General features: G+C 47.9%; 1 protein-coding gene across 1 annotated transcript; it reads left to right on the top strand.

Moving 5' to 3' along the window:
* The first annotated feature begins 2559 nt into the window (after positions 1-2559).
* Positions 2560-14598, top strand: CCT3 (chaperonin containing TCP1 subunit 3). The gene is made up of 14 exons (XM_081340223.1): positions 2560-2797; positions 4199-4260; positions 4611-4661; positions 5195-5257; positions 6142-6238; positions 7083-7200; positions 8370-8556; positions 10464-10613; positions 11227-11359; positions 11471-11552; positions 11796-11976; positions 12646-12891; positions 13419-13550; positions 14261-14598. Exons 1-14 carry the CDS (start codon positions 2767-2769, stop codon positions 14363-14365), a joined length of 1638 nt encoding a protein of 545 aa, XP_081196349.1. The 5' UTR covers positions 2560-2766; the 3' UTR covers positions 14366-14598.
* Positions 14599-16354: the final 1756 nt, after the last annotated feature.

Here is a 16354-nt window from a genome sequence, read left to right as displayed (position 1 = left end):
GAAAATAAGAAAAAAAAAACCGTAACTCAGACAATAATTTCCCCTCTGATGATATGGGACAGGGGTCTTCAAACCTAGCCCTTTTATGACTTGTGGACTTCAACTCCCAGAATTCTGGGAGTTGAAGTCCACAAGTCATAAAAGGGCCAAGTTTGAAGACCCCTGATATAGGGAGATGGGCCAGGGGGACGTCCAAATAGTAGGATTCCATGAACATTGAGGGAAGGCTGTGCTTCTTAGTGCAAACAAAAGAAAAACCGGGGTATTTGACAGAGAGCCTCAGAAGTATGTTTCTCTCCCCGATGGAACAGCGGGGGGGGGGGGGAAAGATTGGTGGGGAGCTTCAGTGTGAAACCTTCCGGAGACCTCCCTTACATCTGCACACCAGGACCCACTTCCAGCATTTGCACCCTATCAGGGCAAAGTCACCCCACTAATCAGCACTATGTTCCAATCAGAACCAGCACTATGTTTAAAGGCCTGAAGAACGGTTGCAGGATTTGGGTTTGGCTAGAGCAGGGGTAGGCAACCTCGGCTCTGACTGGTGGACTTCAACTCCCAGAATTCCTGAGCCAGCCAAGCTGGCTCAGGCTGGCTCAGGAATTCTGGGAGTTGAAGTCCACGAGTCATAAAAGAGCCAAGGTTGCCTACCCCTGGGCTAGAGAAAAGGACTGGGGTGGAGGGGTGAGGAAACGACAGGATAGCAGTCTTCCAACATTTGAGGGACTGCCACAGTAGAGAAAAGACTTCAGACCCGGGTCGATAGAGATGCTCTGAACCAGCCAGGCAGCCTTGTCTCACAAAAAAAACTCCCTGAGCAACTACCCGCTGAACTTTTATTCACCTCCCTTTTCAGAATACCAAATACATCATTACATAAACCCCATCAATCTCAAAAAATAGGATACATAGTGACAATTGGATACGTAGTGAGAACTACTCAGGTGCCTATGAGATCATTACAAAAACAAGATACTAAAAGATAAAAGTAACACCAGCTAAAAGTAACACTAAAAGTAACACCAGCTGCCTGCAATCAGTGCAGGTTCGCATCCCACCAGGCTCAAGGTTGACTCAGCCTTCCATCCTTCCCAGGTAGGTAAAATGAGGACCCAGATTGTTGGGGGCAATTAAGCTGACTTTGTAATAATGCCGCTTGGGGTGTGTGTGTGAAAGCCCTAATAAGCAGGCATAGACATAGAATGAAGGCTCCTGCTAAGCTTGTAAGCCGCCCTGAGTCTTCGGAGAAGGGCGGGATATAAATGGAATTAAAATAAATAAAAATATGTGAAAGCTTTATCATAGCGTTTCCCAAACTTCCCACATGCCGTCCTGTGCGAACCAGGAGAGTGCGCTCATCACTGTAATTCACATAGAGGCCGATAAGAAACGTTTGGGAAAGCTGAAGGTTGAGAAGCCAAAAAATGGCCGTTCCCACAGCCACAAAGAAGAAGGGAGTCAACCAAATCTCCAGAGCACCAGAAGGCAAGACGAAGAAATCATGGATGGAAACTAAACCCAAGGCGAGAGAAGCAACCTGGAATTTTGACCACGTGACCACGGAGATGCTGCAACGGTCGTTAAATGTGAAAAAAAACAACAAATCAGCGGTCATTTTTTTTCCCCCAGTGCCGTTGCAACTTTGAACAGTCACTAAGCGGACTTGAGGACTAGCTGTAATGGCTGGGGAAATCTGGGAGTCGAAGTCCACAAGGTTAAAAGTTGCTGAAGTTGAGAAACACCGTACAATCATAAATTGCACGCGCATTAACCCATTGTTTCCCAACCTTAGGAACTTGAAGATGCGTGGACTTCAACTCCCAGAATTCCCCAGCCAGCATAGCTGGCTGGGGAATTCTGGGAGTTGAAGTCCACGCATCTTCAAGTTCCTAAGGTTGGGAAACGCTGCATTAACCTACCAAAATAAATAAATAAACTTAATCTGGGTGCTTTTTTTGTTCCCCCAGCGCGCAGACGCCCGCTATCTGAGTCCTTCGGGAGATAGGGCGGGATATAAATCCCATTAATAACAAATAAAATCTGTTCTGCCCTTTCAGATCATAGAGCACGTGTCAGAACAGGGAGCGGACTACAATTCCCGTCATGCCTCATGGCACGAAGGGAGGGGCCGGGCCGCTGTTACTCGGCTCGATGTCCAGGCCGTAATTCGCGCGGTGTTCCTGCGGTGAAAGACAGACAAATGTCGCGCCTGGGCTTAGGCGAGGCAGAGGGTCCCCCCTCTTTTGGAGGTCTCCCCCCCAAACTCGCCTCTGGGCTGCGGCCGGGCGGGAACGAAGCGCTGCGGGAACTGCAGCGACCGCCGCCGAGCAGGCCTCATCCGCCTAACCGCTGGCGGCGGCTCGTGCGCATGCGCGCTCGCCTTCCCTGCCCTTCGACGTTCCACCTCCCGCGCGGACGACCTCGCGCATGCGTGCGGCCTTCCTCCCGTTGGCGCCCGGCCCCGAGCATGCTCGCCTTGGGAGGAGGAAGAGGCGGAGAAACAATCCGTTGTCCTCTCAACGCACCTTGCTGTCAGGGCGAGTGGGCGGAGTCTCTGGAAAGCAGACGCGCCGCCATTGGCCGTCCCGAAGGCGACGGCGTTGCGGATTGGAGGAACCTCCGCCACAGGCAGGGTAGGTTGTGCGAGCGCGGTGAAACGGCGTTTTTTTTTTCCCCGCCCTCCGAGCTCTTTTTTTTTTGTCCGCCTCCAGAAGGTTCCTCGCCGGCTTCTTGCCTCGCCTCGCCTCGCCTCGCCTCGCCGGGAAGATGCTGGGCCAGCGCCCCGTCCTCGTTCTCAGTGAGTCTGAGGGGGGAGGTGGGCTGGGGAGGGGAACAGAGCCCGCCCCGAGCGACCCCTCATATCGGTCTCCTCAACTTTCCCCTCAGGAGATCCTCTTTTGGCGGTCCCTTCGCCCCTCTCTGCATCCTCCCTTCGACTTCCCCCAAGTGCATGCTGGGAAAATGGATTTTCTCTCATCCTGGGTCTCTGCTCTCTTTCCCCAGATGTACCCAGAAAGTGCCCCCCCCAAATAACTGATTTGTTTCTCTGGGGAACCCCTCCCTCCCCCCCCCAAAAAAATGTGACAGAAATTCTCTTGTTTTTTTCTAGTCCAGAGCTAAGCAACCTTGGCTCTTTCATCGTTCGTGGACTTCAACTCCCAGAATTCTACTGCAGTTGTTAAATTAGTTATATGATAAAAGCGAATCTTTTTTTTTAATTGAAAAGTTTTTCAATACATTTTATCTCTAACAATCCCTCCCCCCACCCAACCCTTCCTAACCCTCCCTAACCCTCCCCCCACCCCTTCCCCCCTCCCCGACTTCCCAGAGCTAAATACAAAGTATAAAGCAGGGGTCTTCAAACTTGGCCCTTTTATGACTTGTGGACTTCAACTCCCAGAATTCCTCAGCCAGCATGGCTGGCTGAGGAATTCTGGGAGTTGAAGTCCACAAGTCATAAAAGGGCCAAGTTTGAAGACCCCTGGTATAAAGGTAAAAACAATCATAAACAACCCAATGCTAACAACAATAAACTATTAAGTCTATAGCACTCTAGCTCATATAAAATGACTACAAGCAATACAAATATCATATCAATACCTATTCAAATGCTAAATGAAACTTTTTAGTCCCATATTTATTCTGGATGTAATCAATCCATTTTTTTCCATTCCGTAATATAACGTCGTAGCGAATGGTCCTTTAAATACGCCGATATCTTTGCCATTGTCTTCCCCGTTGACTTGGTTTGTTCAAAAGGTCGCAAGAGTGGTTCCTGGGACACTGCAACCGTCATAAATTATGAACTAGTTGCCAAGCATCCAAATTTTTATCCTGTAATTGGGGGGGGGGATGCTGCAAGTCGGAAGTGTGAAAAATGGTCATTGGTCACTTTTTTCCCAGTACCGTTGTAACTTTGGTCACTAAATGAGCGGTTGTAAGTTGAGGATTTACCCGTACATGTATTGAATGTTATTAGGTTTCCTGGGTTCATGCAACATAGGGAACCCCCTAAACCAGCCAATAGCAGTGATGGCCCACAAGGTTAAGACACTCCCAAAATAATCAGAATAAAAGGTAAGCCAGTTTAGTATGTTGGATAAGTGCAGCTTCTAAATGATGGCCTATTTCTTCAGGTGAGATGCAGTAATTGAGTATTTGAGCATGAGGCTGTTTTTCTTTTCTCTTTTCATCTTAGGTCAAAACACAAAACGTGAGTCTGGAAGAAAAGTCCAGGCTGGAAATATTAATGCTGCTAAGGTATGGATTTCAGGAAAATGTATGGGAGAGAAATAGAGTGTGTTCATTTACCATCAAGGTTCCACAGAGTATGGGAGCTGAGGGTATATTTATTTTTTTAGTGTTCTAAAACTGTGTATCTACAGAGAAAATCCAGCTCTAGATCTTGGATATTCTGGTATAATAGATGTAGGGTGAGCTTGGCAAAAAAAAAACCCAAACTGCTACCTTTTGTCAACTGAGACGTTTAAAGAGAGGCTCTTTAATAAAATGTGTTAACTTTTCTAGGCATTGTACAGACCTTAAAACAGAGGGCAGTTTGCAGCTTCCATGTTCACAGTTAAATAAACTCAATATTCTTCTCATTTTAGACTATTGCTGATATTATCAGAACCTGCTTAGGACCAAGAGCAATGATGAAGGTGAGGATTACTATTATTATTATTTGCTCCTTGCTTCATGTCCAGGGAATCTTTTAAGACCAGAATTTCCATTGCTAAGCAAGACAGTTAAGTTGTCAAAGCAAGAACATCGAAGTTCTTTTGAAGAGATTCATCTGTCGGAACCAAGACATAAGTGAGCTACAACCTTATTTGCATTGTTTGTTAAGTGGATCAGTGCAGTTAAGGGTATCTTGTTGCTAAGCAAGTCTGGCTTCCCCTATTGACCTTGCTTGTCAGAAGCCAGCTGGGAAGGTTGCAGATGGCAATCATGTGATCCCGGGACATTGCCGCCTTAGTAAATGCATTTGTCCGAATTTTGATCATGTGACTGGGGATGCTGCAAGGGTTTGAGGACCAGCCATACTATTTTTTCAGTGCTCTTGTAACTTTTAATGGTCACTCAATGAATGGTTGTAAGGCAAGGACTACCTGTAATTTACAAGGGATAACCTGCATAAACGTGTGTTGCATTTTGTGGATATTAACGAGAGTTTCCTGAATCTTCCGTGCAGATGTTGTTGGACCCAATGGGTGGAATCGTCATGACAAATGATGGCAATGCTATTCTTAGAGAAGTAAGTCACTTCAGTAGCAACATCCAGTGCGTGTCCACAAGGCAGGCATAATTTGAAATGTGGTTTTCCAATAGTTCATTATGGAATTGTAGCTAAAGATGAGGGTGAGAATTTTAACTTGCCAAGATGTCCCAGAAGTTCATTTTTCTTGAATGGCTAAAACGGATTATACTTTCTCCCCTACAATGAGCGTCTCTGCATTTGCGGAGCGGCAGAGGTAGAAGACTTGGCTCACATCCTATTTGACTGTTGCCTGTATAAGAGGGTGAGAGACAGGTATCTTGGTCTATATACCAAACGAATGACCCATTGGGGTCCCCATATCAAAACAACTTACCTTATGTCTGGCCAGAACTTGAAAATAACATTTAACGTAGCACAGTACTTAAACAAAATGGTTCGGTTGAGATCTGCGTATGTGGGACTGATTGGGGTAGATTGCAAGGACGACTCCAAAATATAATTTTATCATATTTTATCTGTATCTTAAATTATTGTACCCTACTACAATTTCATTTTAAGTTGTATTTTATTCCCATTCCATTTTAAATTTGTATTTTATCAAATTCCATTTTAAATTGCTTTTATCAAATTTTAGTAACAATTTGTTGCTGGAACTTTGCACTTTGATATGGCCCAAGGGCTAATCAATAAAGATTTATCATTATTAATTATACTTTCTAGATGCAGCAATATGTGTGAAACACAAATGGTAAGCTCCAGGTGCTGTTTCTCTCATTTCCCTTGCACTCTACTCTCTACTCTGTGTTGCTGGCTGAGAATTGAAGTTCACCTATCTTCAAGTAGCCACAGTTGAGAAACCTTGCCTCCAGAATGTTAACTATTTGCATCCATCCTTCCTTCCCTCCCTTCCTTTCTTCCAGATTCAAGTACAGCATCCAGCGGCTAAATCCATGATAGAAATCAGCCGTACTCAGGATGAAGAAGTGGGGGATGGGACCACATCTGTGATTATTCTTGGTAGGATGTGGGATTGTGGATCAGAAATGCGCAAGTACATTAGATCACAAGAGGTATTTGGGGTGTTGTATAAGGCCACCTAAGGTCAATTTGTTGAGATATATTTAGTACTATTAAGGAACCTAAAGGGGGAGATCTCAGCATGAGAAGTGAGCAAAATCCATTTGCTTCCCAGTGGAGTGTCTCAAATGTTAATTTGTGTTAAGCTGCTGTTTGGCATCCTTAAATACTAGTCTTCCTTCCTCCCACCCCACCTACGGGCCAGTCATTTAGCCCAGCTATGGAGAGTTGTTTGTTTTTTTTAAAGAAAAAACACCATTTAAGCCATCTTGAGCTTCTAAATGGAAAATAGGATAAAAATGAAATAAATTCCTAAGTGGAAACTGATCCTTTTAATACACTTAGAATTGGAAAGATTAAGAAAGGATAATTACCAGTTAGCTTTGTGTAGGGCATCTGTTCTCTGTCAAAACTTTGTTGAGTGCCTCCCTCTTAGTCATCTGATAGATAAGTGAGAAGTGGTAGATAGTATCCTAAAGGCCCTGCAAGGCCCTAACAACTTTGTGTATGTTCCCATAACCTACTCACAACAGTAAGTACATCTTCTGTTAGTGTACGAAATTCTGAAGCGTTGATATCAGTACAGACATTTTCATTGGGGTGAAACGCTCTAGTGCGGCGTTTCTCAAGGTTGACCATTTTAAGGCACGCGGACTTCAACTCCCTGCCATTGAACTGGCTGGGGAATTCTGGGAGTTTGAAGTCCACGTGTCTTAACATAGCTGAGCCTGAGAAACAGCAGTGCTTCTGTTGCTTCCAGTCATGGTCTCCTCTTCTCCCTTAGCTGGAGAAATGTTATCAGTGGCAGAACATTTCCTAGAGCAGCAGATGCACCCCACGGTGATCATTAGCGCCTATCGGAAGGCCCTGGACGACATGATCAGTGCGCTGAAAAAAATTAGGTGAGCAGAATTTTTGGTGGGGGGAGCTACGAGGAGGAAATGTGGAGGATGCAAAAAAAATTGGGGATGTATTTCTGAGCCTTTGAAGGAACAGCGGTAGGGAGAAAGTGCCTCGTGTTGATGTATTATGACTACAGGTAGTCCTTGACTTACGAACCGCTCATTTAGTGACCGTTCAAAGTTACAACATCATTGAAAAAAGGGACTTATGATCATTTTTCACACTTGCGACCGTTGCAGCATCCCTGTCTGTGGTCACGCGATCAAAATTCAGATTAGCTCGTCTTCAAATTAGCTTGCCTTTCCTTAACCTGGTTTCCTTTGGATTGGATGAACTACCTTGACCAGGGGTAGGCAACTGTGGCTCCTTTATGACTTGGGGACTTCAACTCCCAGAATTCCTTAGCCAGCATGGCTCAGCTTGGAAACTTCTCCCTTTCCCCTCAGCATGGTTGGCTGAGGAATTCTGGGAGTTGAAGTCCACGGGTCATAAAAGAGCCAAGGTTGTCTACCCCTGACCTTGACCATTATTCCCGAACACCCTGTATTAGGTGGAGTTGGTGAGTTAGCAACCCTGGTATGCACCAAGGGTAGCTAGATTTTCTTTGAAGCTAGATTGGTCCTCTAATGGCCAGTAGCTCAGCTTAGTTGTTGTCTCCCTCCAAAAGATGTTTATGACGGAATTGTGAAGTTCTGATAACTACACACAGTCGTACACACATCATGACCGTGTGATTGCATTTTGTATGCTTGACAGCCAGCTCACCTTTACAGCTGTCTGCAGCATCTCACAGTCACTTGATCGTGATTTTTGACATTCTTTGCCAGCATTTACTTCCAATTTCATGCCAAAAAAACCCCACCCACGAGAAGAAATGGATTTGGTTAATGACCACTTAGCTTAACAGCTGCTGCAAAGAAGATCATAAAATCCAAGTGTGATCTTGTGGTAACCCATTTAATGACTGCAACCACTCACAACCTTAATTTTGGGCTCGATTACATTCATAAATCAAGGGACTGCCTGTGTATAAGGAGGGAAGTGACCTGAAAGTTGAAAAGTCAGCAAACGCACGGAGAGCTCCTTTGTCTTGTTCTATTGGAAAAGATGATGATGGTCTCCGATTGGCTTCCCATTGGATAATGGGCCTCATGCTTGGTTTTTGCAGCACTGCGGTTGACACCAGCAACCGTGAGGCCATGCTTAAGATCATCAACAGCGCCATCAGCACCAAAGCTATAAATCGCTGGTCGGATCTGGCCTGCAACATTGCGCTGGATGCGGTCAGAACTGTGGAGCTGGAAGAGAATGGCAGGAAAGAAATTGACATCAAGAAGTATGCTAAAGTGGAAAAGGTAGAAACGATGGATTTCTGCAGCTGGGGCTGGGATTCTCAAGTGCAGGAGGAGAGAGATTGGGAGAAGCAAGACTGTTACTGCCTTGTATTGTGGAAATAAGGTCATATGTCCACGTATGTTGTCTTTTAGCAATCCCAGTTTTATCATCACGAGTCCCGGGATCTTCCTCTGCAAAATTCACACAGCAAGTTAGGAAAAAGTCTGGTAACTCAGAGAAGGCACAAGTAGAATATTGGAACAAATAGCCCAGTGCCCAATCTTAAAAGCTGGAGAAGGCTCGGGTGTTCTGATTTGGAGACATTCTTTAATTTAATTTAATTTAATAATATTTATATACCGCCCTTCTCCCTGAGGACTCAGGGCGGTTCACAGGGCAAAAGTCAAATACAAAGTACAAACATTAAAAAGAGATTAAATGATTGCCCAAGTTAAAACAATTAATACAATAATAAAACCCCAAAAATAAAATTAAGAGTACAAAAAAAAAAATAAAAACCCCACCAATCCCCATCAGGCTAGGCCGGCTTGTACAAACAAAAACGTCTTGAGATCGCGACGAAAGGAGCGAAGATCGGGCGCCATCCGGAGCTCTACCGGCAACTGATTCCACAGCTCCGGAGCGCCCACAGAGAAGGATCTCCCCCTGGGCGCCACCAATCGACATTCTCTGATCGGTGGCACCCTGAGGAGGCCCTCTCTGTGGGAACACACAGGGCGCAGGGAGCTTGATGCCGGCAGCAGATGTTCCCTAAGGTACTCCGGCCCCATGCCATGAAGGGCTTTGAACACCATTACCAGTACCTTGAATCTCACCCGGAAGGCAACTGGCAACCAATGCAGCTCACGGAGCAAAGGTGTAACGTGGGAGTATCGGGAGACTCCCAACACAACTCTCGCGGCTGCATTCTGTACCAGTTGGAGCTTCCGGGTGGTCCTCAAGGGCAGCCCCATTTGCGAAAGGAGAGCTCTGAAAAAGCTTTTCTCTCCCGTTGCGACTTGAGCCCGTAATTGCTTGTCTGTCCCGAAGTGAACATTTTGATCGGTGGGTATTTCTGAAGAAAAAAATAATTGCTGTTTGTTTCTTCTTGGGTTCAGAAATGCCTTTCTGATGCTCAAGACGGAACTTGGCTCACTTAAGTTGCCTCTTGAAAAAGAATGCTCAGGAGCGCCTGCGTGTGTGCTTTGAAAGACTTGGATGGTCATCCTTGGTTTAGACAAGGGTCTATAAATGGGGACCCGGTGGCTCAGTAGGTTAGGACGCTGAGCTTGTCGATCAGAAGGTCGGCAGTTTGGCGGGTCGAATCCCGAGTGCCGCGGAACAGAGTGAGCGCCTGTTACTCGTCCCAGCTTCTGCCAACCTAGCAGTTCGAAAGCACGTAAAAACGCAAGTAGAAAAATAGGAACCACTACGGTGGGAAGGTAACAGCGTTCCGTGCGCCTTTGGCGTCTAGTCATGCCAGCCACATGACCACGGAGACGTCCTCGGACAAGCGCTGGCTCTTCGGCTTTGAAACGGAGATGAGCACCGGCCCCTAGAGTCGGAAACGACTAGCGTGCATGTGCGGGGGAACCTTTACCTTTACCTTTTAGTCTAGTGAAAAGAAGGACTAAGGGTGACAGTGTTTGAGGGGCTGCTATTCTCCAAAGCCCCAGAAGGCAGGACAAGAAACTGGTTGGAAACCAAACAAACCTAGAAATAAGGAGAAATTCCCTGAGAACAATTAAATCGGTGGAACAGTTTGCCACCAGACGTTTTGGGAGGTCCATCACTAGAGACTTTTAAAAGAAGAGACCGGACAGCCACTTCTTGTCTGGAATGGCATAGGGTCCCCTGCTTGAGCAAGGGGTTGGACTAGAAGATCTCCCAAGGTCCCTTCCAACTCTTGTTATTCTCTTACCTTCAGGTTCCTGGTGGTTTCATTGAGGATTCCTGTGTCCTGCCTGGGGTCATGATTAATAAAGATATCACTCATTCCCGGATGCGCCGCACCATCAAAAACCCCCGGATCGTTTTGCTGGACTGTTCTCTGGAGTACAAGAAGGGGGAGAGCCAGGTCTGTCGGCCGCTGAAGCCCCTCGCCTCTTCTGTACTAAGACGATGCTTACTGGGGGTCGGGTGGGGGGGGGGAAGCGAGGTTTTCAAGCACGTTCCCCACATACTGGTGAATTTTGCGGCTCATTCCTGAACTTGAACGGATCTACTCCGTATCCCACCCTCATCATGAATTTTATTTATATCCCACCTTGATTTTTGTAAGTAACTCAAGGCGACGACTGTATCTAATACGTCTTCCTTCTATTTTTGCACAATCAACCCTCTTGTCTGGTGGATTGGGACCGAGAGTGAGCCAACGGGTCCAGTCAGTCCAGCTGGCTTTCGCGCCTCAGGCGGGATTAGAATTCACAGGGTGATTGGCCCAAAGTCACCCCGTGGGCTTTCCTACCTAAAGTAGTGGGACTAGAACTCACCGTCTCCTGGTGATTGGCCCAAAGTCACCCAGCCGGCGTTCATGCCTAACACAGGACTCGAACTCAGTCCTGCAAAGAGAGTAAACCCTAGCTAGATTGGGGGGGAAAAAGGTACCTGTTTATGGTACTTCTGCATTGATCCGATACTGCACAGCTGTCGTGAACTCACCCAGAAGCTTTTGCCTCCTGTTGTCGCAGACTGACATCGAAATAACCCGTGAGGAAGACTTTGCTCGCATCCTGCAGATGGAAGAGGAATTCATCCAGCATATGTGCGAGCATCTGATCAAAGTCAAACCTGACCTCATCATCACAGAGAAAGGGATCTCCGGTAAAGCTTTCTGATTGAGAAAGCGCTTGGCAATTCTCTGCTTATTTCCCCGTGGAGGGAGGTTGTGTAACCAGACTTCTTCTTTCTCCCCCCCCCCCCCCAAATCTTTAGACCTGGCTCAGCACTTCCTGATGAGAGCTAACATCACAGCAATCCGCCGGGTGCGAAAAACCGACAACAACCGGATTGCAAGGTGAGGATGCCTCAATCGCTAAAGGCAAACGGTTGCAAATGTTATTAAATCACAGAACCACCTTCGCGTGGCAGGTAATTTCACGCTCCTCTCAACCTCCTCCTGTCTGAATCTGCCCCTAGCAGGAAAAAAAATGATGTGTAAAACCAGCTACCTAATTCACGGAGCGTTACTAACATCCCAAGAGTGTCAGCTCAGCATTTGGGGAAATCTTTAACTTTTTTTTTTTCCCCTCCCTGGCAGGGCTTGCGGAGCGCGTATCGTCAGCCGCACGGATGAGCTGCGCGAAGAGGATGTGGGGACCGGCGCACGGCTCTTTGAAGTGAAGAAAATTGGAGACGAGTACTTTACTTTTATCACTGACTGCAAGGAGCCAAAGGCCTGCACCATTTTGCTCCGGGGCGCCAGCAAAGAGATTCTAGCGGTGAGTAACTTCCAGCCGCTTCTCTCTTTGTACATCCCCTTCTTTTTCTGACGTGTTTTTTTTCCCCCCCTCAGAATTTAAATTGGGCTTTCTCCTTATTTCTTAAGTCTCCTAGAATGGGGTGGGATAAGTGGTCATTAAGCCCAGTTTTACCCGAAGCCAGAAGCAAGTGGCCAGTTTTGGGCAAAACCATCATAAAACATGGAGTGACTGTAAGATTCTGTGACTGGCCATAAATGCAGCTGTGTTGCTGAGTGCCCAAAGTTTGCTTACATGGCTGCTGGTGAGGGAGGGGTTTGATGGTGGAAGTTCGTTCATAAGCTTCCCCAAGATACGTCCGTTGTAAGTTGGAAACAGTCCCTAAGCGACCAGTTGTAAGTCAAGGACCATCTGTAGTGGGGAATCTGTTTCTGGAAGATTCGGAGTGCTTGGCTGGCTACTGAGGCAGAGATGGGCCAGAATCACTAGAGGTGGGTAGGGCTTTTATTTAGAAACGGAGGGGGGCAGTGATTCCCACAACCACCCCCAGGATGGCTCCTTCTACTGCCTACTTCTCACAAAAAAATATTTTTTCAAGAGCCTCAGTGATAACGCTACTGAATTGCTCTCCCAACTTGCCAAACAGCTTTGACGCGAGGCTTCAACTTTGACACTGGCTGTTTCTTGCAGGAGGTGGAGCGTAACCTCCAGGACGCCATGCAGGTCTGTCGCAACGTCCTCGTTGACCCCCAGCTGGTGCCAGGGGGTGGCGCTTCCGAGATGGCCGTGGCCCACGCCTTGACTGAAAAATCCAAAGTCATGACCGGGGTGGAACAGTGGCCCTATCGTGCCGTGGCCCAAGCCCTTGAAGTTATTCCCAGGACCCTCATTCAGAACTGCGGCGCTAGCACTATCCGTGTCCTCACCTCCTTACGGGTGAGAACCGCCTTTGATCGCCAGCAGTGCTCATTGCCTGGCGCTCTTTTATCTCTGCTTTTGCTGGAAAGGTCCTTGCGGTCATGGTGTGGAGAGGAGTGGTCTGCCTATTGCACGGATAATGGAAGAGAAGGGCAAGACAGATTATCTGTAGCAGATGAGGGAGGGGTCAGACACTTCATAAGTCACGAGTCTCTGCGCTCAAGAGATCTAAGTCCGGCCTGCCTTGAACGCCCCTCTCCATCTCTTGGTCAGATTCTTGTAGCGAGCTTAAACCTTTCTACTCCTTTGAACCGAACTGAATAATCTGATTTTCCCGGTGCTTGACATCTTTCCAAACAGTTGTGGAAAGTACTCAGTTCCCCCCCCCCCCCCCCCCCGAACATAAAATAAATTTTAAATTTCTGCCAGTGAGCAAGAGGTGCACAGGGCCTGCGATCCCTTTGAAGCCGCGGAGGTGAAACACGGGAGGGGGGGTGTGAGCTTCTTGACTTTTGGAGCTGCTTAACTTGGTCTGTCGCTCGCAGGCAAAACACACTCAAGAAGGCAGCCAGACCTGGGGTGTCAATGGAGAGACTGGAGCCTTGGCTGACATGAAGGACCTTGGCATCTGGGAGCCGCTCTCCGTCAAGTTGCAGACCTACAAGACAGCTGTTGAGGTGAGGCGAAAGCATCCGTGTGTTGTGATTCAGGGTCAGCCTGTGGGTTCGGCAGTTGGGTCGGACGACTCAGAGGAGGAGGGGGTTTTTTGAAAAGCTTGCTGAGGGAATTGGAGAGCTTGCTGATGAGAGCCCTCAGCCATGCCCCTCCCACCTGGTCACGACGCAGACCCAGCTGTGTGAGCCTGACAGCGTGGATGAAGATGACCCACAGCTGGCCCTGTTCAAGGACGCCCGACGCAGGAGGCAGTCAATCAGGAGTAAACAGAGGAAGGCAATGGGGCACCTCGGAAGGAGGCAGAGAGAAGCCACACCCTGAACTGTATAAAAGGGGAATGCGTGGGAGGGCTGGTTTGCTGAAGGCAACCGTTTGAATAGCTCCTGTTTCATGGTTGGTGTCTTGTTTTGCTCTGCTTTATGTTAATAAATTTGGCAGGCTTAATTCCAGCCTCTTGCCGTTTGTAAAGGGGTTGTCCCTGCCTTTTCTGCAGGGCCGGTAGCAGGCTGGTACAGAACACCGTGGCCCCAAAGGAGTCCCTCTGGGGCGGTCCGAGACTTCCCCAGGGTGAAAGGGAATAAACTCCCAGCTTCTTTTCCGCCACCAGTCTGCTTTAATCAAGCTAGTTCTGAATGTGAGGATGCAACTTGGGGGGGGCGTTATTTCCTGGTTCCTGACCTAACCCCACTTCCTCCCTCCCTCCCTCCCCCAGACGGCCGTCCTCCTCTTGCGTATCGACGGCATTGTTTCAGGCCACAAGAAGAAAGGCGAAGATCAGAGCAAGCCGTCAGGAGCACCAGACGCGGTCCAGGAATAACAGCTCCTTGGCAAACCCGGGTTGGTGGGAGGCGGAAGGCGCCCGAGCGAACATTTCCACAGACCTGGTTCTTCGCCTCAAGACGGTTGGAGCCCAAACCCCAATTGGTTTCTAGTTGGTCAAGGAAGGGCCGGCAGCACCACGTTAAGCCTGTTTCTCTCGCGGAGACACGCTCTATTTAAACGTACTCTGTAGCTGCGTTGTGGCTTGATTAATAAAAAGACCCCTTCATGGATAAATTCCTGCTTCCTTTCTCCTCCTTTCTCCCACTTGGCAGGCTGGGCAGGCGGGTTGTCGCGAGGGCAGCGCCAGCAGCCCCCAGTAAAGCCCAGTTACCAACCTGGCTTCAAGTACAGGCAGTCCTCGACTTAACAAAAAGTTTGGTTAGTGGCCGTTCAAAGTTTACAGCGGCACTGAAAAATGTGACTTTTATCACGGCCGTTTTTCACCGTTACGACCTTTGCAGCATTCCCCACGATCAATTGATCAAATTTCAGGTGCTTGGCAGCCGGTTCATACTTAACGACCGTTGCTATGTCCCGGAGTTCATGCGATCCCTTTTGTGAAAGTCAATGGGGGGAACTAGATTTACTTAACAACCAGATTGCTTAACTAACCAGCTGCAGGGATTCACTTAGGAACTTTGGCATGGAGGCCCGTAAAGTGGGCCAAATTCACTTAACGTATTTCTCACTTAACAGAAATGTTTAAATGTTAAAGAGAGAAAGAAATGCTGGATTGTTACGGAAGAGAAGGGGTTGGCTTATTGTTCTGCCAGGGGGAGATGTTTACATATGAAGATGCAGGGGTCTTGCGTGCCCCTTGGCTGAAGGCCTGCTGAGTCCACCTTGGTGTGGGGGGTGTGTGTTAAGGAGTAGTGGAGGGGAGTTGTGCAAGCGCTCGTAATTGTTTTCCCCAACCCGTCCCTCCCGGTTTATTGCGGAACTGCGGCTCTCTTTGGAATTCTAGTTGCCATGTTGGGGAAAATTAGCTTACGGTCTTTAATCCAGCAAAAGGAATTGAGGTTAACAGAGCCTTGGTGGAGCAGTGGGCTAATGCCTCCTTAGGTAACACCAGCTGCCTGCAATTAGTGCAGGTTCGAGTCCCACCGGGCTCAAGGTTGACTCAGCCTTCCATCCTTCCCAGGTAGGTAAAATGAGGACCCAGATTGTTGGGGGCAATTAAGCTGACTTTGTAATAATGCCGCTTGGGGGTGTGTGTGTGAAAGCCCTAATAAGCAGGCATATACATAGAATGAAGGCTACTGCTAAGCTTGTAAGCCACCCTGAGTCTTCGGAGAAGGGCGGGATATAAATGGAATTAAATAAATAAATTTACCGACCTAGGAAGCCAATTTGGGGCTTTGGAAGCCCACATTTGTCTGCCTGTAAGTGGGGGGGTGCCCAAGACCCCATTTAGCAACACAAAAGGGTTTGGTTACCCTCCTGCAGATCGAAATTCTCAACATGACAACTTCCTCTCGGCTGTTAAAAAAGACCACGTTCAAATCCCCCCTTTTCTTGGCAGGAGGAGAATGTCCCTGCTTTGACTGGGAGAGATGGGCTTTGTAGTCCAGTTCTGGAAGATGAACAGGTTGGAAGAAGCTGGAGTGCCTCTTTCCCGGGGTTCCCCCAAGCACGCATATCAGGAATCTGGAACCCAGGGCCAAACTTTATTGCACTAGATGACCTCCAAGGTCCCTTCCATCTCTTATTATTTTGGGGAGGAGGAGGAGGAGAAGCAGAGAAAGGTTTCCTGCCTGAGCAGGGGGTTGGACTAGATGGCCTCCAAGGTCCCTTCCATCTCTAGGAGGAGGAGAAGCAGAGAAAGGTTTCCTGCCTGAGCAGGGGGTTGGACTAGATGACCTCCAAGGTCCCTTCCATCTCTCGGAGGAGGAGGAGGAGCAGAGAAAGGTTTCCTGCCTGAGCAGGGGGTTGGACTAGATGACCTCCAAGGTCCCTTCCATCTCGGAGGAGGAGGAGGAGGAGC

The sequence above is a fragment of the Vipera berus genome (genome assembly GCF_964194415.1).
Source record: "Vipera berus genome assembly, chromosome: 16".
NCBI classification, from domain to species: domain Eukaryota; kingdom Metazoa; phylum Chordata; class Lepidosauria; order Squamata; family Viperidae; genus Vipera; species Vipera berus.
Note: the sequence above shows the minus strand (reverse complement) of the source record. Positions and strands in the feature narration are given on the sequence as shown.